The following is a 27,868-nucleotide window of genomic DNA, read 5'->3' as shown; positions in this document are numbered from 1 at the left end:
GGTACTTTTGCTTCTATTGTTTGTAATGTTTCAGCTTCGAAGACAGAATTGTGGAATTTTACGATGGGCCATCGTTCTTTTGGAAAACTTACTCTTGTAGGTTATTTACTTCATTTTAACCCAATTGATGATGATGTTGCACATTGTTATGTTTTCCATTTATCCAAACAGAAACAGCTGTCTTTTGTTTTGATCAATTTGCTGTGTAAAGTTCATTTCAACTTGTGCACATTGATATATGGCTTCCTTGTCAGAGTAGATGCCCTGGAAGCCAATGGTCGGTTAAAAAATTTACCAACTCAGTTGTAATAAGCACTCATTATTTTAATATAATTTACATTTCATAGTTCCGTTTTACTTTATCTGTGTACTCATGCACACAACATAGATAAAGACCTTTAATAAACTTTAATACAAATGAATCGTACTTCGATCTTGAAACTCATTTGTAAATACTGTATATTCTAAATTTGTTCATAGTCGATTCAGCCGCTTAAAAACAAGGATAAAGGCCGCTTGAGCTTGAGACTAGCATCTGTGATGTTGTGTACCGTGTTTCATGGTGAGGGCATAAAGATGTCCAATCATGCAGATGGTTAATTGTTAGGATCGGTTTGATGGGTCAAAGTGTTTAAAATGGGAGGTTGAGTAAACACTTAAAAATTTTTTGTTCTTTTCGAAATGATGAATCAGTTTAGTGATAAACTGAATTCAAGAATCTTGTTGTCAAAAACAGTCAGTTAACTGGTAGTACGGAAATAAACTAATTGATATATTGAATAATTGAAGAATAAATAAAATGATGAACACAAAAAGTTTTATGGATGTTCAGAGACTCCAATCGCTCCTACGTCACCTTTTCTATCACAAGAATAGATTTTCATTAAAAGACATTTATTGATTACAGAAACTGTAATAACCTACTTCAGTCTGGACTTAAACACTACCAAACTGAAACTTTTAATTTCTTACAATTTATCACTGCACAAACATATTTTCCTTCATAGCACAACTGATCTCAAAAAGTTCGAATACAATGATTTAATGTGCTGGTATCTTAGCTCGAATGATAGACTGAATGCTATGAATATATCTATGAAGTGTGAGCTTTTCTGTATGAATATCGCAACTAATCTTGTACAACCGAATCTTTCAAATGTTTTAAAATTCGGAAATCGTTAATCTGCTTCTCACTAAACTTCTCAACTATTTATAGGCTTTGTTTCCAACGGTAACATTGAATGTATTTATTAATAATTATCTGTTGATTTTACCTTTCTGAATGTGTCAACATTCTTCTGACAATAGTACGATGTCACAGTTTGCTAATGTGACGCTCTTTCTGTTATTTGCAATCTGTTGTATACGATTTGTTGGTTAATAGCTGAACTAACAGATGACGTGTAAAATTGATCAGCAGTTCGACTATTTGACTAATTAGTTGAACTGACTATATGACTGATCAGTTAAACTGACTTAGGGCGTTCTATTCAGTTCTAACTGATAGTTCAGTTGACTATGTTTAGTTCGATTGCATCCAATCATTTAACTTATTAATCTTTAGTTAGGATGACCTCAGTTTAAACAACATCAGTTTGAATAGTTTCAGCTCAGTGGTTTCAGTTGAGCTAATCAGTTCCGAAAACTTCGATATTCTATTTGTCAAACTCCGTAACCTTTAATTCTAATAGTAATCATATGATAATTCTACTGAAAAACTCTCCCTCAGACTTTCCAAGTGGAAATCATTAATCGAGAAGAAAAGTATGTGGTTGTGATTGTACATCATTATTCCTTACGATCCGGGACAACACTGAGGCTCTACATACTGATTTTTTACTTTGACTCGTTTACCGACTCCGCGAGGGTCACAAGGTGGAAAAGTTGGGTGCAATTGCGACATGTCTAGGAGACAGTGCATTGTAGTCGGAGATTCGCCGCTCACCTACGGGTGCGGATATCCTATGTGATCTAACGAAATAGTAGTACATAAAATATCTGGTCAGAGTGTAAGATATACATTAGGGACAAGGGTTATCTAGCTGTGCATACAATGATACTATGAATATTTCATTATTGTATCACTTATATATCGAATATAACATGCCACCCTTGATGAACCAGTGGTTGCAGATTCGATCGAGAAATATGAGATGAAGGGACCGTACTGACGTTAATCATAACATATTGGTTCTTGCAGGCACTATCAGTGATACCTAGAGAATCATGGGACGATGCTCTTAGACGCTCTTACCATGATTCAATGAATTTAATCAGAAAATTATTTCTAACATTCTCATGACCAAATGTTTGTGCATGGAATGGAGCAATTAAGGGTAAGCCCGAATAAAAAAAAATGTCTTGAATCACAAAGAGTTGTGAACTCACGGCTTGCTGTATTCCTGAATCATGGAGGATCACAAAAGCACCAGATCATTTGTTTCCATTGAGACAATAAATTCAAGGAGTTGAATTTATATAAAATTACGAGATAGTAAATTCAAGGAGTTGAATTCATGATAATTAAAATTTGAAGAGAATAAATTCAAGGATTTGAATTTATGAAAATTTGAGAATTTAAAATACTGAACTCAAAAGTTGAGTTTGTTAAAGAATAATTTAAATGTAGTGGGAAATTTGTATAATGGTCTTGTGGGAATACAAGTCCAACATGTTAAATAATTAAAGTTCTTAATTGAATTTAATATAATAATTAATTGAACTAGTTAGACTAGTCAAATTAATTATCTAAGCCCATTAAATTTTATTCAGGAAGCCTTAACCCATAATTAAGGTAATTAGATGAAGTATTCATATTTTAGTAAGGGAGGCCACAACCCTAGCCACCATTCACTCAAATTTTCGAAATTCTCCTTACATGCTCTCAAAATTTCGGTCACCCCTAGAATTTTTAAGGGTTTGAGCCGCCTTTCGTTCTTTGATCTCAACGTTAAAATACTTCTAAATTTCTAGTGCTATTTAGAAGAAGAACAAGCGATCCAGTCATGGACTAGATTAGGATGATGGAAGAAAAGAGTTCAAGAAGATTGTTCGTAGGGAATACAAGAAGAGCTATATCTGTTAACCTCAGAATAGTTGATGTCAAGTGATTAATTCACTAAAAATATAATTACTAATACCGTATGAATGTTTCTATTGTTTAAATTATACGAGTGTCCAACTGCATTTTTTGAATATTAAATAAAAAATTTTAAATCTTTCGTTGCGTTTTGGACACGAGAAAACCGATCACCCCAACTGCCCTTTTGTTCTTGTTTCAATTGAAAGATATGATTCTTTTTTACTATTGTTGATGACCATACTATATATCCGAAGTTTCTTATGTTTTCCTAGCTTTTTTGTGGAGTGGTTCAAACTCAGTTTGCGAAACATGTTAAATTAGTTTTTAGTGATAATTGCCCTTAATTGAACCTTGATGACTTCTTTATACATTGGGAATTTTTCACTTTCATTCTTGTGTGGATAGACCTCAAGAAAAATTCTATTGTTGATTTCAAACACCAACATATATTTAATGTAGCTAGAGCTCCTCTTTTCCAGTCAAATATTCCACTTGTTTATTGAACTGACTGTATGATTGATCAGTTGAACCGACTATATGACTTATCAGTTAAACTGACTAAGGGCGTCCTGTGTAGTTCTAACTGATAGTTCAGTTGACTTTGTTTAGTTTGATTGCATCATATCCTTTAACTTATTAATCTTTAGTTAGGATGACTTCAGTTTGAACAACTCTATTTTGAATTGTTTCAGTTCAGTGGTTTCAGTTGAGCTAATCTGTTCTGCAAACTTCGATACTCTATTGATCAAACTCCCAAACCTTTATTTCTAATAGTAATCATATGATAATTATACTGAACAACCCTCCCTCAGACTTTTCCAGATGGTTATCATTCATCGAAAGGAAAAGTATGTGGTTGTGATTGTACATCATTAGTCCTTACGACCCGGGACAACACTGAGGCTCTAAATACTAATTTTGTACTTTGACTCGTTTACCGACTCCGCGAGGGTCACAAGGTGGCAAGGTTGGGTGCAATTGCGAAATGTCTAGGAGCCAGTACATTGTAGTCGGAGATTCTCCGCTCATCTACGGGTGCGAATATCCTATGTGATCTAACGAAAGAGTAGTACATAAAATCTCTGGTCAGAATGTAAGATATACATTAGGGACAAGGGTTATCTAGCTGTGCATGCGTTGATACTATGAATATTTTATTATTGTATCACTTAGATATCGAATGTAACATGCAACCCTTGATGAACCAGTGGTTGCAGATTCGATCGAGAAATATGAGATTTGTGTGTTCCTTGGAGATTCTTTGGTATCCTGGAAATCCAAGAACAACATACGATCTCTCGATCATCTTCAGAAGCGGAATATCGAGCCATGGCTAGTGTTACCTGTGAGATAGTATGGATCATTTCACTCCTCAAGGACCTGCAAGTTGCACAAGGTGAACCAACCACTCTCTTCTGTGACAACCAATCAGCAATGCGCATTGCTTCCAATCCGGTATTCAACGAACGAACCAAGCACATTGAGATCGATTGTCATTTGGTTCGAGAAAAGCTTCATGCCAAATTCATTAAACTTCTGCATGTGTCTTCCGCGTTACAGCTTGCCGACTTGCTTACTAAACCATTGCTGCCAACTCAGTTCAAGCTGCTACTGTCCAAGATGGGAACCATCAACATACATGCTCCATCTTGAGGGGGGCATATTGAATATTATATAAAAGGCAATTGAGAAACACGTTTCTATAAGTGAACCACGTTTTAGTATTTCTTATTCTAATTCTTCTGATATGCTTTAATTCCCATTTTTACCATATATACTGTAAGTGTATCCTCAAGCTCATCATTAAGGAAAAATAATAATGGACAACTCTTCTTCTTTTCTCTCCAACTGTGTCTCTAGTTCCTAATAGATCAAAATCAAGAATAAATGCCCCTTCGAGAATTGATTAATTATTTGACCAACTTAAAGGGTCGAAGGTGTTCTCAAATCTCAATCCACGATCAGGGTATCATCAATTAAAGTTCAAGGAATAATATATTTCAAAGACTTTCTTAAGAACCAGATATGAGCATTATGAGTTCATAATAATGCCATTTTTCCTTACAAACGGATCTACAACGTTTAATGATCTTATGAATCGAGTGTCCAAGTTATTCTTTGACAAGTTTGTAGTAGTATTCATCAATGATATCCTTGTATACTTACCAAGAGAATGAGCGCAAGAAGAGTACATCCTATCCACACTCAAAATTCTAAGAGAAAAAGAAGAGTATGACAAATTTAAAAAAAATTTTGAATTTTGGCTAAAGATTTTGATATTCTTGGGTCCTATTATCTGTATTGATGGCGTATCAATTGAACCCAATAAAGTGGAGTCAATCACAGAGTAGACAAGACCAAATATCGTGACGAAAATTCAGATTTTCATGGCTTAATTAGTAGAGAAAATTTCGAATGATTTTCCTCAAAACTCACGCCTCTTACAAACTCACGCAAAAAACTCCAAATTTATTTGGAGTATTGAATTCCATAACAATTTCGAGACATTGAAGAGGAAGCTAGCCTTGACCCGATATTAGTGTTTCCATATAAAGACAAGCGCTTCACAATCTCAAGTGATACTTCAAAATGAGGTATAGGATGTGTGCTTATTCAATAAGGTCATGTAATTACTAACGTGTCGAGGAAAATTTTTTCTTAAAGATATGGAAGCACTACCTCTCTGGGGCAAAATTTGAAATTTTCACCGATAATCAAAGACTCAAATATTTGTTCACTCAGAAAAAGTTAAACATGGGGCAATTGTGATGGATTGAAATTCTAAAGGACTATGACTTGACAATAAGTTATTATCCCTGTGAAGCAAAAAAATTGGTTGATGCTCTAAGATGGAAGAGCATGAGGAAAATGATCCTATCTTCGTAAAAGAACAAGCCATAATAGGGAAAAAGATCTAAGTTTCAGATTGATGTGATTTGGTTATGTGCTCTGGATGTTTACAATCTTCGACAAGAGGTAATGCTCGAAGTACATTAGTAAAAATTTTCAATAAATCTCAGTAGTACAAATATGTACAATGACCTGAGATGAAAATTTTGGAGGAATGAAATGAAGAGAGATGATAGCTTGACCCTCTCTCTTAAGATCTATATATCTCTGAATTGCATTATTGTAGTTTTCCTCACAATTTTCAAGTTAGAATAAGGGCAGCACACCTAAAATTCTGTTGGGATCCTAACTTTAGTGGATATGATTAGTCAAGAATCAAGTGTTGTCATGGGCCTAACGAAGAAAGTTCTAGAAATACTGAGTTTGGGAAGAGAAAAGGAGAAGCATATAAAAAAAATTGGAGTTTGCTAGAGTAAGAGCTTCAATTCTATATTTAGAGTGTTGAACAAGTTTTTGCAAGGAGAGGGGATTTAACCGATGTACAGAGGCAACTTTGGGAAATATTATCTATATATGCAATTATATTTTAGCTTCTATCTTAAATCTTGTATTCACCATTCTTGTTGATTTTGGTGGTTTTAACAATTGATCCGACTAGTTGATGTCAGAAAATTTTATGAAGCATTATGATACTGATTTCAAAGTTGGGCTAGCTTCTTGCATAAGTGGGACCACAAGAATTATTGCACCAGTTGCTCCATGTGGTGACGAGAAAATGAAGGAGGATTTTTGTGGGAGCATATGGATTTGGCTTTGGGAGGAAACAAGACACACACACTCAGTGGATAGGGGTTTGGTTGGAGCAGATGGATTGGACTGGGCAACACAGAGAAAAAAATTACCCTCCTTTCGTTTATAATTCAAAGGGTCTCAACTAATTTATTCAAGTCAAAGAGTTTCCCTTGAAGGAAATATGGACTTTTAAGGTTGAGGATTATTTTCAAGAAAAACAACTCCCTTGGGGATACTTTTGAAGCCTCGGTGCCTTGCCTCTGCACAAGGGGCGGTGGAGCGCCTGGCCTGTGGTCTACAATTTTCTAGGCCGAGCGCCCCTTTTAGGCGCCCCAACTCCTCCCCTGCTGCCTGGAAATTTCCTAGGCAGTATTTGAAGCATATGTTTCTTTCCCTTTTTTCGTTCGAGCTTTGTTTTTATTTTCCTTTGCTTAATTTCTATTTATCAAGCTTAAACATTCTGACAAAATTCTGATAAATTTTGAGGGAATGCTCACTCGGCATTAATGTATATGTGGTCGTGTCAACATTAAGGGCTAATTGTCAAATAAACGACTAAAATTTTAAAGATATGAAATGAAAAAACAAGATTTAACGATATAGATGAATAAAATCGTCATGATACAAACATATTAGATGAATGTTTCGATTTTCTTTCCATCATTATAATAATAATCTAAAATGTAGGTCCAGATATAATATGAAATTAAGAAATATTAGAAATTTACCTGTTTATAAGTCATATTTGTAGGCGGGTCATGGTATGGATCAATTAATGCTGCACGATCACCAAATTTTTCCGCTGATGTGCTCCAAATATCAGGAATGGCAGTCCATTCTTTAGAAGGTAAGACCTCATTTCCGCATATCAACGCACTTTCTAAAAGGGGAAAGAACTTTCTAATTTGCAATTCTTTTGTCTGAAAAAATAAAATAGAAAACGAGTTTTTAACTTTTTTCGTTTATGTCTTTCATCCCAATTTCTACATTACAAGATAATCTATAACAAAAATTAAGCAAGAGAAGGAGAAATAAAAAGACAATGGCATTTATTTTTCCTCAACTAATGTCTATTTAAAAACTGAGGGGCGAAGAAGTCATTAATTAAGGTCTATTTTTACTTTTTTTCTTTGAAAATTGTAATTTTGATTCTATAATTTGACAATTTTCAATTTTAATCATGTAAGTCAAAAAATATTGTATCATTCCAATAAACTGTTTTTAATCATTTTTCACAACAATATTGATACGGCGTCAGACATGTCAGCAATGTATGGTGTTATGTAAGAAATTTATAATGTCACTGTTGGAAATCGTATTCTCGCACCCAAGACGCAGCGGAAGTATAAAAATTTTGTTCTTGGGCGTCGTGTGTTTAAAAACATCCATAGAGTGTTTAGAATTATACCTTTGCGTTTTAAACGCTGGACTCCAAACTATTCCGGTTTTTACGCGGAGATAGTCCTTCTTGTAAATCCCTACGAACGGCTCTTCTCCTTTGGTCGACTAATTGGGTCCAAGATCAGAAACTGAATTTCTCGTTTGGTTTGCACTAGAAAATCCAAACGATTTATGCGTTGAGACTATAGCCTTCGAATTTCCAAAATCCGGAGACGAAGCGGCACGGCGGTGGAAGAACAAGGAAGAAGCTTGCGGCCAAATTTTTCTCCCAAAAGATGAAGTGGCCGAGAGATGGTTTTCATTAGAATCTTAATTGAATGTTAATTAATTATTTTTAGAAAACTAATGAAGTCAATAATCCCAAAATTATATGACTTGATTTTGCTTCCAATTCAATTCCTTTTGGCCGTGAGATTACCTTTCAATTGGGAAGGAATTCTTGTGAATTTTATGGGAAAAAAATCTCTCTTGAATTATGCCCTATCTTGGTATATTTATAGAGTGAGACTCCTAATCTAATTAGGAGTCCTTCTCCCACAAGAACTCTATATTTTCATTATAATTAAATTCTCATATAATTGATATATAATGTATTTATTAACCTTTAATAATACATGATATAATAATATCATATACACATATTTTATATCACCATATAAAATATATATATACATGTATATGCATATTAAATTAAATAACCATTATTTAATTTATAAATTAACTCTTTAGTTAATTTAATTCTAGACTATTCTAGAATATTTATGAGAATTTGTACATGTTAGTAGTCACCACTACTAGCACCACTTATTTAATTAGTAAATTCAAAATTCACTAAATAAATGATTTCGAACTCATTATAACCCCGATCGACGATCCGAGAACGCCGACGTATCAAGGATACAAATCTTGTTCATATAATGAAAATCAAAAATTTCGAAGATCAAAATTTTCACTTACCATATTGGGCAACTGCCAGTTTTAGTGAACTCGTTCACAAAACAGTCAGTTCCACTCTCCTTCCTTATTTAACAATCAAGCTAACTTCCATTTCTTCCATCCTATGGAATCAGCTCATAAACTCTTTTATAAGCTTCCTGTTTGATCTCCATCAAACTATAGTCGCCAAATTCCAACTCTTTGAAATTTGACTATCTCAACGGGAACATAGAATCCGATACTTGTGTGACCCTCAATGGTTCAGGGATACAGCTAGCCGTGGGTTCACATCTCCATGTGATTCAGAATAACATTTATTCTTATTCGGGTTTACCCTAGTTAACCCCATTCTTTTCATCAACTCCTTGATCAAGAATGTCAGAACTCATTTCTGATTGCACCCATCGGATCATGGTAAGAGCGTCTAGTAGCATCGCCCCATGATCCCCTAGGTATCACTGATAGTGCCTGCAAGAACCTTTAGTCATGGTTAGCGTACAGTACGGTCCCTTCAACACATATATCCCGATCGAATCTGCAACCATTGGTATATCGAGAGTTGCATATGAATTCGATAACGATGTGATTTATCTTTGAGTATTAATAGTGGCATGGTATGTACAACTAGGAAAACACCTTTTCCTAAAGCACATTTCTTGCTCTGGCCAGAGACTCCTTGCACTATTAACTCATCAGATCACATAGGATATCTTCACCCGTAGGCGAACGGTGAATCCCCGACTACAATGTATTTGCTCCTACGTATTTCGAAACTACACCCAACCTCGCCACCTGATGACCCTCAATGGAGTCGGTAAACGGATCAAAGTGTATGCTAGTACGTATAGACCCTACATTGTCCCGGGTCAAAGGACTAATGGTGTACAACCATAACTGCGGACTATTCCACTCGATAAGTGAGAACCACTTGGACAGTCCGAGGGAGGGTTGCTCAGTGCATCATCATATGATCACCCATCTGTGTGAATGGACATCTCCATGCCCTTGCCAATGAAACATGGCGTTTACATCACAGATGCTAGTCTCGAGCTCGAGCGACCTTTATCCTTGTTTTAGGCGGCTGATTCGACTAGGAACCTGTTTAGAATATACGGTACACTTCCTAATGAGTTTCATGATCTTACGTTGCGACGCAGACCTCATGGTACCTTTTGTATATTCAAGGACTTTATCTATGCAGCTTGCATGGGTATACAGATAAAGTATAATGCCATAATCGAACGAAATCGTAAAATATTATTAAAATAAAGATTGTTTTACATTAGAGTCAATAAAAGCCCTAGCCACAAGTTGGCTTGCCGGGCACCTACTCTAACAATCTCCCACTTGCCCTATAGCCACCTACCCATAGATCTTAGACCCATTGCTTCGCGATGCTTCTCTAACAATGGTCCTGGCAGGGGCTTCGTTAGTGGATCAGCAACGTTATCTGCTGAGGATATTATCTCTACCGATATGTCTCCTCTTCCCACAATCTTCCGGATTATATGGAACTTCCTCAGTATATGTTTGGATCGCTGATGAGACCTCGGCTCCTTTGCTTGCGCAACGGCACCGGTGTTGTCACAGTAGACCGGGACTGGATCAACTGTTTGAGGAATGATACCCAACTCTTGGATGAAATTCCTCATCCAAACAACCTCCTTTACTACATCCGATGTAGCTATGTATTCCGCCTCAGTGGTTGAATCCGCTGTAGTGTCTTGCTTGGAACTCTTCCAAGAGACAGCACCACCATTGAGCTTGAATACAAATCCAGAGGTCGATTTCGAATTATCCACATCTGATTGGAAGCAAGAATCAGTGTAGCCTTCCAATTTTAATTCTCCAATCCCGTATACCAAGAACAAATTATTAGTTCTTCTCAAGTACTTAAGAATGTCCTTTACTGCTTTCCAATGCAGTAGTTCGGGATTCGACTTATATCGGCTTGCGACACTCAGTGCATATGCAATATCAGGTCGAGTAGATATCATACCATACATAATACTGCCTATGACAGACGCATATGGAATGCGGCTCATGGTCTCTATCTCTTTATCAGTCTTAAGGCACATAGACTTGGATAGATTCACACCATGAGACATTGGGAGATATCCTCTCATGGACTCCTCCATAGAGAATCTCCTCAGTATGGTATCGATATATGTGGATTGGATGAGCCCTAACATCCTCTTTGATCTATCCCTATAGATCTGTATTCCTAATACATATGATGTTGCACCCATATCCTTCATGGAGAACTTACTAGCTAACCATACTTTAGTTGACTGCAACATCCCTACATCATTCCCAATGAGTAGTATGTCATCAACATAAAGTACTAGGAATGTCACTGTACTCCCACTAACCTTCTTGTATACACAAGGTTCCTCAGGATTTTTTTTAATATCAAACTCTTTGATAGTGTTGTCAAACCTGAGGTTCCAGCTCCTTTTTGCCTATTTGAGTCCATAAATGGATCTTTGAAGTTTGCATACTTTATGCTCACTTCCTACTGATGTGAAAACTTCAGGTTGAGACATGTAAATCTCTTTCTTAATCTCCCCATTAAGGAACGCCGTTTTCACATCCATCTACCATATTTCATAGTCATACCATGATGTTATGGCTAGAAGTATCATAATAGACTTGAACATTATGATTCGAAAAGGTTTCCTCATAGACAACACCTTGCCTTTGAGTATATCCTTTTGCTACTAGTCTAGCTTTGAAGGTCACCACCTTCCCATTCGCTCCAAGTTTTCTTTTGTAAATTCATTTGTATCCTATGGGAACAATTCCCTTAGGTGGATCTACTAAGGACCATACTTGGTTCGAATACATGGAGTCCATCTCGGACTGCATGGCTTCAAGCCATCTAGATGAATCGGCATCAGACAATGCTTCCTTGAAATTTCTTGGATCACATCCAGGAATGGGCTCATCTTGGCCCTCTTCAAGAAGCATGCTCAACCTATTAGGCGGCCTTGAGATCCTTTCGGATTTTCTAAGAGCTTGTGTTTCTTTGATTGGCTGTTGGGGTGTGGGTTCTGCTATTTGTGTAGTAAATGGTTCTCGAATCTCATCGAGTTCTATCATCCCGCCTTTTCTATCCAATAGAAATTCCTTCTCTAAAAAGGTGGCATTCCTTGAAACAAACACCTTTGTTCCACTAGGATAATAGAAGTAACATCCAACAGAGTTCTTTGGATACCCCACAAAGTAGCACAAATTGGCTCTACTATCCAATTTGTCTCTCACTGCCTGCTTCACGTAAGCAGGGCATTCCCATATTCTTAAGTAATAATATTTGGGTGGCTTTCCCATCCATATCCCATATGGAGTTTTATTCACTGTCTTTGAATGGACTTGATTCAACAACCTTACCAATGTTTCAGGCTCATATCACCAAAGGGATGGCGGCAACTCAGTGAATCCCATCATAGATCGGACCATATGCATCAATGTCCGACTACGACGTTCTGACATACCATTCAACTGCGGTGTGGCAGGCGGAGTCCACTGTGAGAGAATCTCATTCTCTTTAAGGTATNCCCATCATAGATCGGACCATATCCATCAATGTCCGACTACGACGTTCTGACACACCATTCAACTGCGGTGTGGCAGGCGGAGTCCACTGTGAGAGAATCTCATTCTCTTTAAGGTAGTCTTGAAACTCAGTACTCAAGTATTTTCCACCTCGATCTAATCGTAGTGTTCTAATACTCTTTCCTAACTGTTTTTCTACTTCTGCTCTGAATTCTTTAAACTTTTCAAAGGCTTCAGACTTGTATTTCATTAAATACACATACCCAAACCTCGAATGGTCATTGGTAAAGGTGATGAAGTAGGAATGACCATATTTTGTGCTAACACTTAGCGGACCACACACATCTATTTGGATCAAATCCAACAGATTATGTGTACATTCCACTTTCCCTAGGAAAGGGGTCTTANAAAGGTGATGAAGTAGGAATGACCATATTTTGTGCTAACACTTAGCGGGCCACACACATCTATTTGGATCAAATCCAACATATTATGTGTACATTCCACTTTCCCTAGGAAAGGGGTCTTGGTCATTTTTTCTTTCAGACTGGACTCACATGTCTCTAGAGAGTTTATGTTTGACGAATCAAACATGCCATCTCCCACTAGCTTGTGCATCCTTCTTTGAGAAATATGTCTTAGTCTAACGTGCCACAAATGTGTTTGGTTTAGNATGTCTCTAGAGAGTTTATGTCTGACGAATCAAACATGTCATCTCCCACTAGCTTGTGCATCCTTCTTTGAGAAATATGTCCTAGTCTAACGTGCCACAAATGTGTTTGGTTTATACTAACTTGTTTTTCTTTTGGTTGTCGTTGAAATCGTGTTTATTTGGACATTCACTTATCATTGCCAAAACATTTATGGCCCATATAATTTCTTATGCCCTGACTTCTTGCAGTGAATCAAACATGTTCTAACATTTCGGAATATGTCAAATTCCAGGCCCACCACCTTCTCAATAGACCCAATCATACTAACACCATGCTCATGGGCAAGAGCACCATCTTGCATGCGTGTAGTAATGTGTTCTTGAAAGTGGCGTGCATCATTATGCGAGTTTCATGCACCATGCAACTCTTGCATGTGCATTCGAATGTCAACATCATTCAATATTTCCTCAAAACTGTCTCTACAGTTCATTTGACTTAGAAGTAAGCATATTACACTTTAGCTTGCATATTATGGTCCCACCATCTTGCACGCTTTGTCAGTTCAGCAAGACTGACATTAGTGTGTATGCTATCCGAACTTAGAACAATTTTCCCAGCCAATCTTGAAGATTAGTGTTCGGTTAGCTTGTTTTATTAACAGATATGAATTATGTAACGAAATCATAAATATACTGATATGGAAACAGAATAAACGTTACTGACTATTTTAAAATATTTTGTAAGACGTAAAATATGGACTTTTGTTTTTACGAATTGCCTCCCACTATTTTTCATTTTCACTACCCTCTGATGAAAAACGAGAAATCCAATTTCCTTAGTGAGTACGCAAGGCCCAATTGCGAAATTATGATCCCGAATAATATCAGCCAATCATAACTTCCAAAAGGTAGAGCCCAATTGCAACTCTTTGCAACCCTTACGTAATTTTGCCTCACGTTTGAGGAGGGTCCAATAATATGATCCCCTTTCTCTTCACGTGTCGAGCCCGGCCCATCAATGTTGAACCTTAATGGACGGTCGCCATGAGATCCCCCAATAATATGAGCCGAAGTCATGGGAGTTCCACGTAGTTCACATCAAATATGTCAGTGGAAGTCACAGCTTTCCGGCGTCCAGGCCTCCCCAATAATATGAGCCAGACACTGACCGCGGGTAGCGTTCATCATGCAACCACCGTTGATGGAAGGCAAGGAATTATTAAACTTTCTTTTAATTATCCTTTTAATGGGCTTGATTTAAATTTTGGATCTCATCCAAAATGAGGGATTTTAATTTTAAAAATTTGTCTCATCATTAATTTTAAAACTCGTGCCATGATTGTTTGTATGATTGCCGGATTCATGCAACTCTTGTTATTATATTAATAATAACGCACATACTGATTATTTATAATATATCACATACATCATAAATAATAATAAAGGATGATCGATAACCGAGAGCTAATTGATCCGTACGAGCCACATACGGATCCATGTCCATAACCTAGGGAAATGCAGGGATGCAAATGCAACTATTACATAAGCTTCCAAAATTTACATGTCTTCGATCTTCAAAACTCTTTCGAGGATCTCGGGCCCACCGTCTTCAAATCTTGATCTCCCACTAATTCTAATATTTACATTAAATATCCATGGCACATTGGGATACAAATTTAGGGGGTGGGAACGGACCATAAACCAGGTCCACTTTTAATTATCAAATAATCAAAAATTACAACATGTAAAAACCTAACATACACCTAGCACATTGGTCATGGCTCTCGATCATCCTTTTAACATATAATATCATATATTATATAAATCCGATAATATCACATATTATCAATAAATTGTGTATCTCGTAAATTATCACTAACCGCCATAATTATCAAATTAAATAAACACTTTTATTTAATTTCAAATAATTAAATTTCTTATAAAACACCTTTTACAATAAATAATTAAAATCATATTTCGATTATTTATTTTGTAAGAAATTGATTTTATAAAATTATTGCAGGGGTAAAATCGTTCGTATTTTCGTAAAATATCAATAACCCAAAATTTTAAAAAATCAGAAAATCACCCCCGGGCCCGAACAATTCAAGCCCACGACCCAGCGTGGTGCCCGAGACGTTCCCAGGCACCCGCCTGCGCTGCCCGCCCGCTGCCCGATCCGATCGAGCGCTGGCTGGCGCGCTGGCCGCGCGCACAGGCGCGCAGACCCGTGCGCGCGCTGTGCGCCCGCCGTGCGGTGCCGTGCGCGCGCGGTGCGCTCCTGCCGTGCGCGCGCGCCGTGCAGCGCCTGCTCGCCTGCCGTGCCGCGCCTGCGGGCGCCCGCCGCGCGGCTGCTGCGCGAGCGCCTGCCCGGAACAGTTCCGGGCAGACCCAAAAATTTTTTTATTTTATTTTATTTTATTTTTTATTTTTCAAAAACTGAATTTTCAGAAATAATTTTAGGGGCGTTTTTCATAAAAATTCTTACGCGGTTAGAAATAATAAACTCAACACAATTTAATTAAAACACACGATTGAGAATAACCTGGCTCTGATACCACTGTTGGGACATCGTATTCTCGCACCCAAGACGCAGCGGAAGTATAAAAATTTTGTTCTTGGGCGTCGTGTGTTTAAAAACATCCATAGGGTGTTTAGAATTATACCTTTGCGTTTTAAACGCTGGACTCCAAACTATTCCGGTTTTTACGCGGAGATAGTCCTTCTTGTAAATCCCTACGAACGGCTCTTCTCCTTTGGTCGTCTAATTGGGTCCACGATCAGAAACTGAATTTCTCGTTTGGTTTGCACTAGAAAATCCAAACGATTTATGCGTTGAGACTATAGCCTCCGAATTTCCGAAATCCGGAGACGAAGCGGCACGGCGGTGGAAGAACAAGGAAGAAGCTTGCGGCCAAATTTTTCTCCCAAAAGATGAAGTGGCCGAGAGATGGTTTTCATTAGAATCTTAATTGAATGTTAATCAATTATTTTTAGAAAACTAATGAAGTCAATAATCCCAAAATTATATGACTTGATTTTGCTTCCAATTCAATTCCTTTTGGCCGTGAGATTACCTTTCAATTGGGAAGGAATTCTTGTGAATTTTATGGAAAAAAAATCTCTCTTGAATTATGCCCTATCATGGTATATTTATAGAGTGAGACTCCTAATCTAATTAGGAGTCCTTCTCCCACAAGAACTCTATATTTTCATTATAATTAAATTCTCATATAATTAATATATAATGTATTTATTAACCTTTAATAATACATGATATAATAATATCATATACACATATTTTATATCACCATATAAAATATATATATACATGTATATGCATATTAAATTAAATAACCATTATTTAATTTATAAATTAACTCTTTAGTTAATTTAATTCTAGACTATTCTAGAATATTTATGAGAATTTGTACATGTTAGTAGTCACCACTACTAGCACCACTTATTTAATTAGTAAATTCAAAATTCACTAAATAAATGATTTCGAACTCATTATAACCCCGATCGACGATCCGAGAACGCCGACGTATCAAGGATACAAATCTTGTTCATATAATGAAAATCGAAAATTTCGAAGATCAAAATTTTCACTTACCATATTGGGCAACTGCCAGTTTTAGTGAACTCCTTCACAAAACAGGCAGTTCCACTCTCCTTCCTTATTTAGCAATCAAGCTAACTTCCATTTCTTCCATCCTATGGAATCAGCTCATAAACTCTTTTATAAGCTTCCTGTTTGATCTCCATCAAACTATAGTCGCCAAATTCCAACTCTTTGAAATTTGACTATCTCAACGGGAACACAGAATCCGATACTTGTGTGACCCTCAATGGTTCAGGGATACAGCTAGCCGTGGGTTCACATCTCCTTGTGATTCAGAATAACATTTATTCTTATTCGGGTTTACCCTAGTTAGCCCCATTCTTTTCATCAACTCCTTGATCAAGAATGTCAGAACTCATTTCTGATTGCACCCATCGGATCATGGTAAGAGCGTCTAGTAGCATCGCCCCATGATCCCCTAGGTATCACTGATAGTGCCTGCAAGAACCTTTAGTCATGGTTAGCGTACAGTACGGTCCCTTCAACACATATATCCCGATCGAATCTGCAACCATTGGTATATCGAGAGTTGCATATGAATTCGATAACGATGTGATTTATCTTTGAGTATTAATAGTGGCATGGTATGTACAACTAGGAAAACACCTTTCCCTAAAGCACATTTCTTGCTCTGGCCAGAGACTCCTTGCACTATTAACTCATCAGATCACATAGGATATCTTCACCCGTAGGCGAACGGTGAATCCCCGACTACAATGTATTTGCTCCTACGTATTTCGAAACTACACCCAACCTCGCCACCTGATGACCCTCAATGGAGTCGGTAAACGGATCAAAGTGCATGCTAGTACGTATAGCCCCTACATTGTCCCGGGTCAAAGGACTAATGGTGTACAACCATAACTGCGGACTATTCCACTCGATAAGTGAGAACCACTTGGACAGTCCGAGGGAGGGTTGCTCAGTGCATCATCATATGATCACCCATCTGTGTGAATGGACATCTCCATGCCCTTGCCAATGAAACATGGCGTTTACATCACAGATGCTAGTCTCGAGCTCGAGCGACCTTTATCCTTGTTTTAGGCGGCTGATTCGACTAGGAACCTGTTTAGAATATACGGTACACTTCCTAATGAGTTTCATGATCTTACGTTGCGACGCAGACCTCATGGTACCTTTTGTATATTCAAGGACTTTATCTATGCAGCTTGCATGGGTATACAGATAAAGTATAATGCCATAATCGAACGAAATCGTAAAATATTATTAAAATAAAGATTGTTTTACATTAGAGTCAATAAAAGCCCTAGCCACAAGTTGGCTTGCCGGGCACCTACTCTAACAGTCACGTCAACAAATTTCGATATGAAATCACATTAGAACTTTTCTGAAAAGAACTAAAATAAAAATAATGACCAACTTAGTGAACCGAGCCTGTAATTCGACGGCTTACAAGACTAAAAATAGAAAATACCAAGGTATAGAAATAATTTTCTCCTTTTTTTTTTCCCAATTTCCCCACTACATAATTCATCAAAGGAGAAAAAAAACATGGTTAAACAACAACGTGTTCAACTAATTAATCTCCATCCAAACATAAAATTACTAACCTCAATAATCTATTAATAAATAAATTGATGAGAATTTTTACTAAAATTAAGAATTCTTTTTTTAAAAAATATTTTATAACTATTTTAGAATAATTTTTTGAGCAAATTTGTTTTATATATTTTAGTGTAAGATTAATTTAAAAATTATCATAAGATAAAATAATTGTTGTGGTACTGGTATTTTAAAAATCTGATATTTTTGTTAATGAAAGTGTAGTTATTCTATGAGTTGTCATTAGATAAAATCATTGTAGAAGTAGAACTGGTCATGTTATCACCTCAAGCAACCGTTCAAGAACAAGACCAAATTAACATCAAAATGCAAAAACAGTAAATTCACAAGCGATGATGCTGTTGAGTCACCAAAGGGTACTTCATAAATGGAATGTCTCAACCAAAAACATATAATAAAACAGAAAAAGGTGCACTCATGAAGATTAATGACCTCGGTTTCGCAGTAAACTCTGAAGTTTCGATTTCTTGGACGAACACATGAACTTCTACTACGTCGGAGTAACTCGGAGTTGATCAAGCTGTTATGTTCAAACAACAAAGGGCGATATTCACAAGGTCTCCAAATTAAACTAAAACTCAGATGCATCATCATCATCATTTTGAGAAAAGTGAAGATAGTTTGAAATCTATATTTACTCCAAATTAAACGATATATAATTCACGACATAATATTTTAACTAATTTTACGCAGAACAAATATATAAATGTGCGTGATCGTCTAATTTTCGTAGGTGGTGGCTTGAAACATAGAAATCTCCGGAGACTTTGAATGAGTTCCGAACTTTAGTTTAGTGCTATAATTCGGAGAGTGCCTAACATGGTGAATTGAATGTAAACTCGTTTTTATTATTATTAGTGGTCATACACACCCATTGTGTGCATGTAAACTCGTTTTTATTATTATTATACTATTTTTTTGGAACTAAATCAGTTAGGGAGCGTTTGGTTGATGGGAACCCACCTTATCCCTCGTTTGGTACGCGTGATTATTTAACCAAGTCAATCCCTCCTATGAATGATTAAGTTATATTAGGTAGGTTAAAATAATACCTCCTCACCCCATAGGATTATTTATCTCACTCTTATATTTTTCCAATTTTACCCTTCTCCTAAATTCAAACTCACCACCACTTACTTCCACCGACAACCCCCACCGCTGGCCGACGACCACCGCCGACCGCCGATCGCCGCCGACAGCCGACCGCCGTCGGCCGACGACCGCCGCCTACCGCCGCCGCCGCTTCCGGCCGACCACCGCCAGCCGCAGACAACCGCCGCCCGCCGACCGCAGCCGTCTCCGGCCGCCGGAGTGGAAGAATAAAAAAAAAGAAAGGGCAATTTTGTCATTTCATCAAAAAATTCAAAATTATCCTACACTTAAAAATCTTACCAAACATACTACCATATATTACATATCTACGACAATCATTTTCTTTATCATTTGCATACTAATCATTAGTTTATTTTATACTGCAACCAAACGCAGCCTTAATATATGTACATATGTGTGTATTATATAATTCGAAAATTGTTTTAAAATTAAGAATTTTTATTAGGGAAAATAGTTTTTTTTTTTCATTAAGTTGTTTAATTTTATAGTTTGGTCCATTAAGTTATTAAAGTTTAGTTTTAGTATATTAATTCGACTATTTTTGTCCTATTGCTGATGTGGCGATTAAAAATACTGATATGACACCGAAAATTTCAGGTTTATCTTCTTTTTTTTTTTTTTTCAATTTTAGTCATTTTTCGACGCGATGCTGATGTGTATATTGTCATATCATCATTGCGAATGAAAAAATAATAAAATTTCCAAAAATCAGAATATGCAGGACTATAACTTGAAATTTGATACATAGATGACGAAAATCACAAAGTAAAAAAATTATAATACCAAAAATAATTTTTCCTGTTAATTATTCAAAACGTGTATGACAATTAAGAATTTTTATTTGTGATTTTGCAATGTATTTATAAAATTAGAATGAATTTTGAAATAAACTTATTTTTGTTATTTTATTGTATAATTATTCTATAAATCATAAAAAAATGATATATATTTTGATTATTTATTGCGTAATTATAGTTTTGTACTCAATAGTTTTTAGATAAAATAACTGCAGCAATGGTGGTATCTTGATATTTAAAAAATATATAGATCATGGTATCAAAATTAATTAATCTAGAGCCTCAACCTTAACTATATTATATCGGTGCATTATCTTATGCTATATATCTAGTTGGAATTTATGAGCCCGAAATTATTTAAGGAGCTTGTGGCTACCTACTGTGTGTGGGTATGATCATAATTAATTAAACCATCGCATATATGAGCTAATTGAGTTCACTTTACACACCGAATCTTTGTACATACTCAAATTTCAAAGACTGGATGAATAAACATGTGGAGTAAGGTGGAGGGGTTGGCGATGGGCACAAAAAAGAAAATTATATTTTTGTCTTATAATTTGTATTTTTCTATTTTTTGTTCTGGTTTGCATGTTTATTCATTTAAATTGAATCTGTTTTCATTTTTTATCCTTTCTCGACTTGAATGCAGCATATCGGGTGAAAATTACTTATGTGGAGGCCGCAAATCCTGAAAAAGGTCATTGGAAGGCCACATAATATAATATAAAATATAATATATATATATATATATATATATATGCATGTTTGTTTTCAAAATTCCATGTGAGCATTCATGTCCGTCACATAAAAAATTTCTAGAAAACCACGATGGAATCTAGTAAAAAAAATACAAAATAAAAAAAAATTACATGACTAAAAATACAATCCGTCGTGAAAGGAATAAATTATGAGTGGGTCTCATGTGAGACCGTCTCACGGATCTTAATCTGTGAGACGGGTCAACCCTACCCATATTTAAAATAAAAGTAATACTCTTAGCATAAAAAGTGATACTTTTTCATGGATAACCCAAATAAGAGATTCGTCTCACAAATACGACCCGTGAGACCGTCTCACACAAGTTTTTGCCATAAATTATTCTGTAATTAGATTTTCTATTTTTAATAATATCATGCTTAAAAATATAGACTTTTTCTTTTCTAGACCATTGATATTTATGATAAGATCTATTGAAACATCCACTACTCGTTTTCTAAAAAAGTACTTGAATTTTTTTCTATCCTATTAATTTCAGCCGAATACATCCCAAATATATATATAATATATATATATATATATATAGACACACACACTTTAAAACATTTGCACCATTTTAAAAATAAAACACCTACTTATTTTTGAAAATAAAAAAGAAATAGTTCAAAGCATAAAATCGTCAAACGTTTGTAAATCCTAACTTAGCGATAAATCTAAAACTAACAACCACTCAAAAACATAGTAAAAGTTGTAGAAATCTTTAACATAAAGTTAAAATCATAAGTGCGGAAAAACTAGCGCTGGTCCTCGGGTCATGTGCACCTTCAGTTCAATAAGATCAATAATCAAGACCTCCACTAGCATCAACATCACACACACCTAAATCGATCACACTTAGTGAGTCTAACGACTCAGCAAACCATAATCTTGATAACAAATAATATGTATAAAATCACATGCAACAGTAAAAATACTTTTACTTAAAATAACATTCATAATCATGCATAAACCTAAACATTTTCATATTCATCATATACGTATATTTATTCCTTTTCGTTAAATTCAGATCGTTAATTGTGACTTTCGTATTCGTATTAAAGGTCGATGAATCCATCTACATATAACCACAGTACTAGACGACGGGGACATCAGCGACACTCTCACCGTCAACTGAGCCTTGGCCTTACGTATTATCGTATCATCGTATTAGTCACAATTACTTCACTTTTTTCAACATTTCATATTTTCATCACTTTATACAATTTATGAATATAATAATTTTTTTTTTAACTAAGCATGTAACATATCTTTTAGCATTGACGTTTTTATCATAAAATTCCATGGACATTTAAAATAATCATTTTAACATATAAAACAACATTCAGAGCACTGCCATGACGTTTACTATTTTCTAGGTGTAAAATAATCGTTTACCCCTAGAAGTAAAATTCTCGATTTTGATTGTTTCTTACTTCCATTGACTCTAGACTATCCCAAATAATTATTTAAGTTTAAATTAAATTTCTCATTTTTTTATTTAGCTTAAATTCTAGGCTTTCTAATTATTCTTTGATTATTAATTCGCGGAGCGTTTAATTCTCGAATTAATTCAAACTTCAATATAAAATTCCCAAATTTTAAACATAAACTTTTTATTACATATTCTACCCTTGTGAGCCATGAACCACCCTTGTGGACCCACGGTTCAAACCTTAGACATGTAGAACCCTTTATTCGAACCCTAGCATGCCCTTCGAGCCAAGTCATGATTCCATCGAGCCAAGCCCCAGCCACCCCGAGCCAAACTCTTCCCAGAACCTCTATGGACCCTACTGGACCCACTGGACCCCTAGGACCTAGCCCTAACCCACGTCGAAGCTCCCTGCACCAGGTAAGTGTTGCGGCCGAGAAACCTTAATAGACTAGGACTGAAACGACCTCGACTTTTTTTCCCAAATCTTAATTCATAAATTCTAAAATACTAAACTAAATAAAATAACTTAACATAATCAACAATCATAATAATTAACATATGAAATCTCAAGTGCATAAAATAAATCCTAAGTCATCAACTAACCAAAATTCTTAAATTGATTTTTAAGAACATCAACTAACAATAAAACAAAGTATAAAAATATCTCTAAACAAAATCATTAGCATAATCTTTAAATCATTAATCTATCAATCAAGTGCGGAAACATAAAGGCCCTCGGGTGTGTACTGCTGCACTCGATCCACTCAATCGTCACCGCCTCCCATAAATTATCAAATTATGCATCATACAAACCTAGTGAGTCTAAAGACTCAGCACGTTCTAAACATAGATAGCAATTTATACATATACAATCACATGCATTAAAAATCAAACTTTTAACTAAAATAGCTTTTGAACATAAATAAACCATTTAAAATCATTTAAGCATAATTAAATCGTAAATAGCAAAATCATTTTAAAATACCTTTTGAGCATAAATAAATCCTTTAAAAACATATAAAAATAGCTTTGAGCATAAATAAATCATTTTAAAAATACCTTTAATCATCACCATGAATCATATATCATAAAATCATAAAGCTCTCAATCATATATGATTTTTGGTGAAGTTTGATCTTTGAAAGCGACTAACTTTTATCCTCCGGTCGACTGATCAATCTTCAGCTCCACATGGCTCATGGGGGTGTGCACTAGGCTCCACCATAGAAATACGACCATCGGGGCTCCCTCGGGGCCCTTCTCCCATAGACGGGCTCCATCTGAGACCTTTTCTCATAAATAGACTCCCTCTAGGTCCTTATCCAGTAAATAGGCTCCTTCTGGAGCCTTCTCCCCTCACGACATCCCCATAAAATTGTAAGTTCATCGTTCTTTCTTAAAATGGATCCCCCAAAAATCTTATATCATATGTCACAGTCAATTCACATCCCTCAAAATAATAAATTTCTTTTTCTCAAAAAATCATAAAATAGCCTACTTTCCAAAAATAACATTTTAGACAGTAAAAATTGCACAGCTTTACCATAAATCATAAAATACTATATTATCATCAAAATCATCATTTTAAATCAAAAAATATCATTTTACAAGCATTATGATCTTTCGGGACGCTGCCAAGCATTCTCGTATTTTCCTAAGTGCAAAATTACTGTTTTGCTCCTGGACGTAAAAATTCTCGAATTTATCTTTTTCTCACTTTTAATGACATGAGATTATTCCAAATAATTATTTAAGATCAAATATAATTTTCTATAATTTTATAAAGCTTAAAACTAGACTTTTCAATTAATTATTTAATTAACGTTTCGTGAAGCGATTAAATCTCGGATAAATTCAAAACTTATTATTTTGATCCCAAATTTTGAACATAACATTTTTATTACCTATTCTGCCCATTCAAATCGTGAGCCACCCCCGTGGACCCATGGTTCAAATTTTAGTTTTTATATTTTCGAATTTGACGCATATTCAAACACACCGAGCCATCTCCAAAAATACGCAAGCCATGGTCAAGCCACCTCGAGCCAAACCCGAGCCAACCCACCTTGTCACTCTCTTGACCAAGCCCAGCCCAAAGAACCTAGCCCTAGCTTGCTCAAACTTGCCTTGAACATGACCTTGTTCTGCATGTGTGTGTGCGTGAGTCTCCTTGGTGTACTAGGACTCCTAACTAGTCTATGACTCTCCCAGCCGAGCCACCATCGAGCCCATCTAACTCTAACCATCCTTGGACCACGCCCAGACCCAACCCAGACCAGCCCAAGCCCTGGAACCCAAGTAGCGAACCACCTTCACGCGAACAGCAGCCTACGTGCATGTGCTTCCCTCACGTTTTCTCGAGCCACAGCGCACCCAATTGCACCAACCCTTGGCCCGACACCTGCCCATCTTCCACGGACCCTGATGAACCTACCCTGAGCCACCCAGCCCCAGCAGCGAGCCCCCATGGCTGCTGCTGCTCATACACAAGCGTGGGGGAGAGTCTCTCTTCACGTGGACTCTTCCCCAACCCAAAGCTCGAACCTTAGCCGCCTTAGGACCCAACCCAGCCCTGGCCTAGCCCACTTGCCTTCATGCATAAAAACCGAACCTACAAAGTCTTGTGCAACACAAGTGAAACCCACGGTCCATCCTTCTTTAATTTCTACAATTCCAGCTTGTGTTCTCTATTAATTTATCATGTTTTGGCTATAAATCATTCATAATTTATCATGTATTGACAGCGTGTCCGTTGGATTCAAAAACGTTTTTAAAACAAGCGAAAAATCATTGAAACTTTGAAAATACGTAACGTACCGTAAATAATCGAACACAAATATTTTTCATGCATAATAAATTAACACACACATATTATGATTTGTATGATGTTTGAAAGGGTTTAGAAAACGTGCCTTTGCATTTATAACGCTCGAATAGAAGATCGTTGGTGAGGTGCGACGTTGGACGACCGAACGACGAAGAACACAAGCCTTTTCCTTCCTCCTTATTTTCGAAAATATTGAAGTGTGTGTAAGGTGTTTTCTACTGCTTTGGAAACGAATTGTGGTGTTTTGAAAGCTTTGGTAACTTATTCATAGATTTAAACAACATGCTAATGGGCTTGAGTTTTGATCTTGCAAGTTTAAGGTTAATTGGGCTTTCTCTAAATAATTAAATTGGGCCCAATAACACTTAATTAATTAAATAATAAAAGTTTATAAAATTAGTTTCCCAAAAATATTATTTTTGATCTTTTAAAACTCTTTGTTTGCCCAAAAACGGCTTCCCAAGAAAAATCGAGCTCGACTCGTAAAATAATTCGGACTACAACATTTTTAGGAAAATTAAATCAATTTTAATCATATTAGAAAGCCTTGCCATTATTTAATGAAAAATATATATTCTTGTCTTGGTCGTCTTCGGTCTCCTTTCCCCTGCCTATTATCGAATATTCGAGTAAAATCCTTAATTTCATGTAATCATGCATTTAATCATGCAATCATAAATTTAATCATAAAATAAATATCATGCTAGCATTTAAAATCAATTAAATAAAACAATTAAGCAATTAAAACAATTTTGCATGCATGAGATTAAAATAGGTTGGTTTTTTGGACGTTAGAATTCTCCCTCCTTAAATAGAATTTTATCCTCGAAATTTTCCTTAACTTGATGATTGCAAAGCTTAGATTCCCTTATCCACCTCGACTAATCCTCTAACTTAAATCTTTCCCTTCAATCTGGTCATCAAAATCTTGAAAATTGCAATTCTAACCCAAAAATTACCGAAATTCGACTCCTAAATCCAGCTCAAGTAGTGCATGCACCCTATTCTCTTCTAAGTTCTTCTATATCCCAATCAATTCCCACAATCCAATTTAACAATTCATGCAATAAAAGCATCGAAAAAATGTTAAACAACTAGGTTACCTCGAAATCAGTGTAGTGTCGGCTTTGTCTCATCCTCCCCAGCTTGCATCACATAAACTCTTCCAGTCGTGGGTTGCCTAGGCTTTGTGCAATCCCCAGCCTTTTGTCCCAAATCTCTACACTTGAAGCATTTGAAGGTGCCCCACATGCACTTGTCATGATGTTGATGATTGCACTCCTTGCAAAGTGGTTTTACAGCAGTCCTCGGGCCATCATCCCTAGGTGGTTGTCCTTGTGGCTTTGGTGGTTCTGGTTGCTTAGGTTGTCCCACATAAGACTTCTTATTTTGCTGACTAGCTTGCTGAGCACGATTCTTCTTTCGCTGCATCTCCCAATCTATATCTTTAAGTGACTGCTCAGCTCTAAAAGCTTAGGCAACTGCAGTAGTATAACCAGTAGGATCGTTGAGCATCACATCACATCGGATAGTCGGCTTCAAACCATCTAGAAAGTGTCGTAGTTTCTCAGCAACATCATTGGCAATCAGTGGCACAAAGTGACAACCCATATCAAACTTCTGCACAAAGTCAGCAACAGACCAATCCCCCAGACGGAGACTCATAAAATTTCTCTTAAGCATAGAACGAACATCAGATGTGAAATACTTGTCATAGAACACTCTCTTGAACTCGTCCCAAGTCAAAGTCGCCATATTCACTCCTCGCTCCGCTCCCTCCCACCATAAGGAATCGTCGCCCTTCAGTAGATAGATAGTACAGCGAACTCGGTCAGCGTCCTCCATCTCCATGTAACGGAATATCATCTCTAAAGATCTAATCCATCCCTCAGCAATGAATGGATGGGTAGTGCCATGAAAATTCTCGAGGTGCATCCTCCTAAAAAGCTCATAAGCGGCATCTGGTCTAACCCTTGCTCCATTCCCTACGTGTTGCTCTAATAAACGGGCCATACCGGCTATCACACGGGCACTAGCATCCTAAACAGGTGGAGGCTGTGGTGAAACGTTTGCCCTTTTATTGCTTAAAAAGTACTAGAAAATTTTTATTTTTTTTTAAAACCTAAGCACACTCGGCCGAACCCTAACACATACATGAAAATATTTTTTATAAAATATTTTGCACCATTCTAAAATAAAACATCAACCAACTAGTATTTGAAAATTCAAAGGAATTAGTCAAAACATGAAATCGTCAAATATTTTACCAAACCTAAAAAGAAATAAACTTTAAAAGTAACATCCTTTCAAAAACCACTTAAAAGCATAAGTAAATGGTCTTAAAAATCTTTTAACATAAATCGTAAGCATAAATCATGAGTGCGGAATAGTAGAAACGCTGGTCCTTGGGTTATGTAATGCCCGAGATTTTTATTCTGTTAATCTGAGATTATTGAT

At 36.3% G+C, this 27,868-nt stretch overlaps 2 protein-coding genes across 2 annotated transcripts in view; both read right to left on the bottom strand.

The window, feature by feature from the left end:
* The window catches only part of LOC140960869 (long-chain-fatty-acid--[acyl-carrier-protein] ligase AEE15, chloroplastic-like), a 77,659-nt gene extending 58,569 nt beyond the window's left edge, over window positions 1-19,090 (bottom strand). Inside the window, exons 1-2 of the mRNA XM_073419180.1 lie at window positions 18,913-19,090; window positions 7,453-7,644 (exon numbers count right to left, since the gene is read on the bottom strand). Coding sequence (XP_073275281.1) covers window positions 7,453-7,644; window positions 18,913-19,080 — 360 coding nt within the window. The 5' untranslated portion in view covers window positions 19,081-19,090. The remainder of the gene's footprint in view (window positions 1-7,452; window positions 7,645-18,912) is intronic.
* A 7,794-nt stretch (window positions 19,091-26,884) lies between these two features.
* LOC140960993 (uncharacterized) lies at window positions 26,885-27,424 on the bottom strand. Its single transcript, XM_073419319.1, has one exon. The coding sequence runs from the start codon at window positions 27,422-27,424 to the stop codon at window positions 26,885-26,887; it is 540 nt and encodes a 179-aa protein (XP_073275420.1).
* Between the last annotated feature and the right edge of the window lie 444 nt (window positions 27,425-27,868).

The sequence above is a fragment of the Primulina huaijiensis genome, chromosome 16 (assembly GCF_012295235.1).
Source record: "Primulina huaijiensis isolate GDHJ02 chromosome 16, ASM1229523v2, whole genome shotgun sequence".
Taxonomy (NCBI): Eukaryota; Viridiplantae; Streptophyta; class Magnoliopsida; order Lamiales; family Gesneriaceae; genus Primulina; species Primulina huaijiensis.
This window is presented reverse-complemented; position numbering and strand designations above follow the sequence as displayed.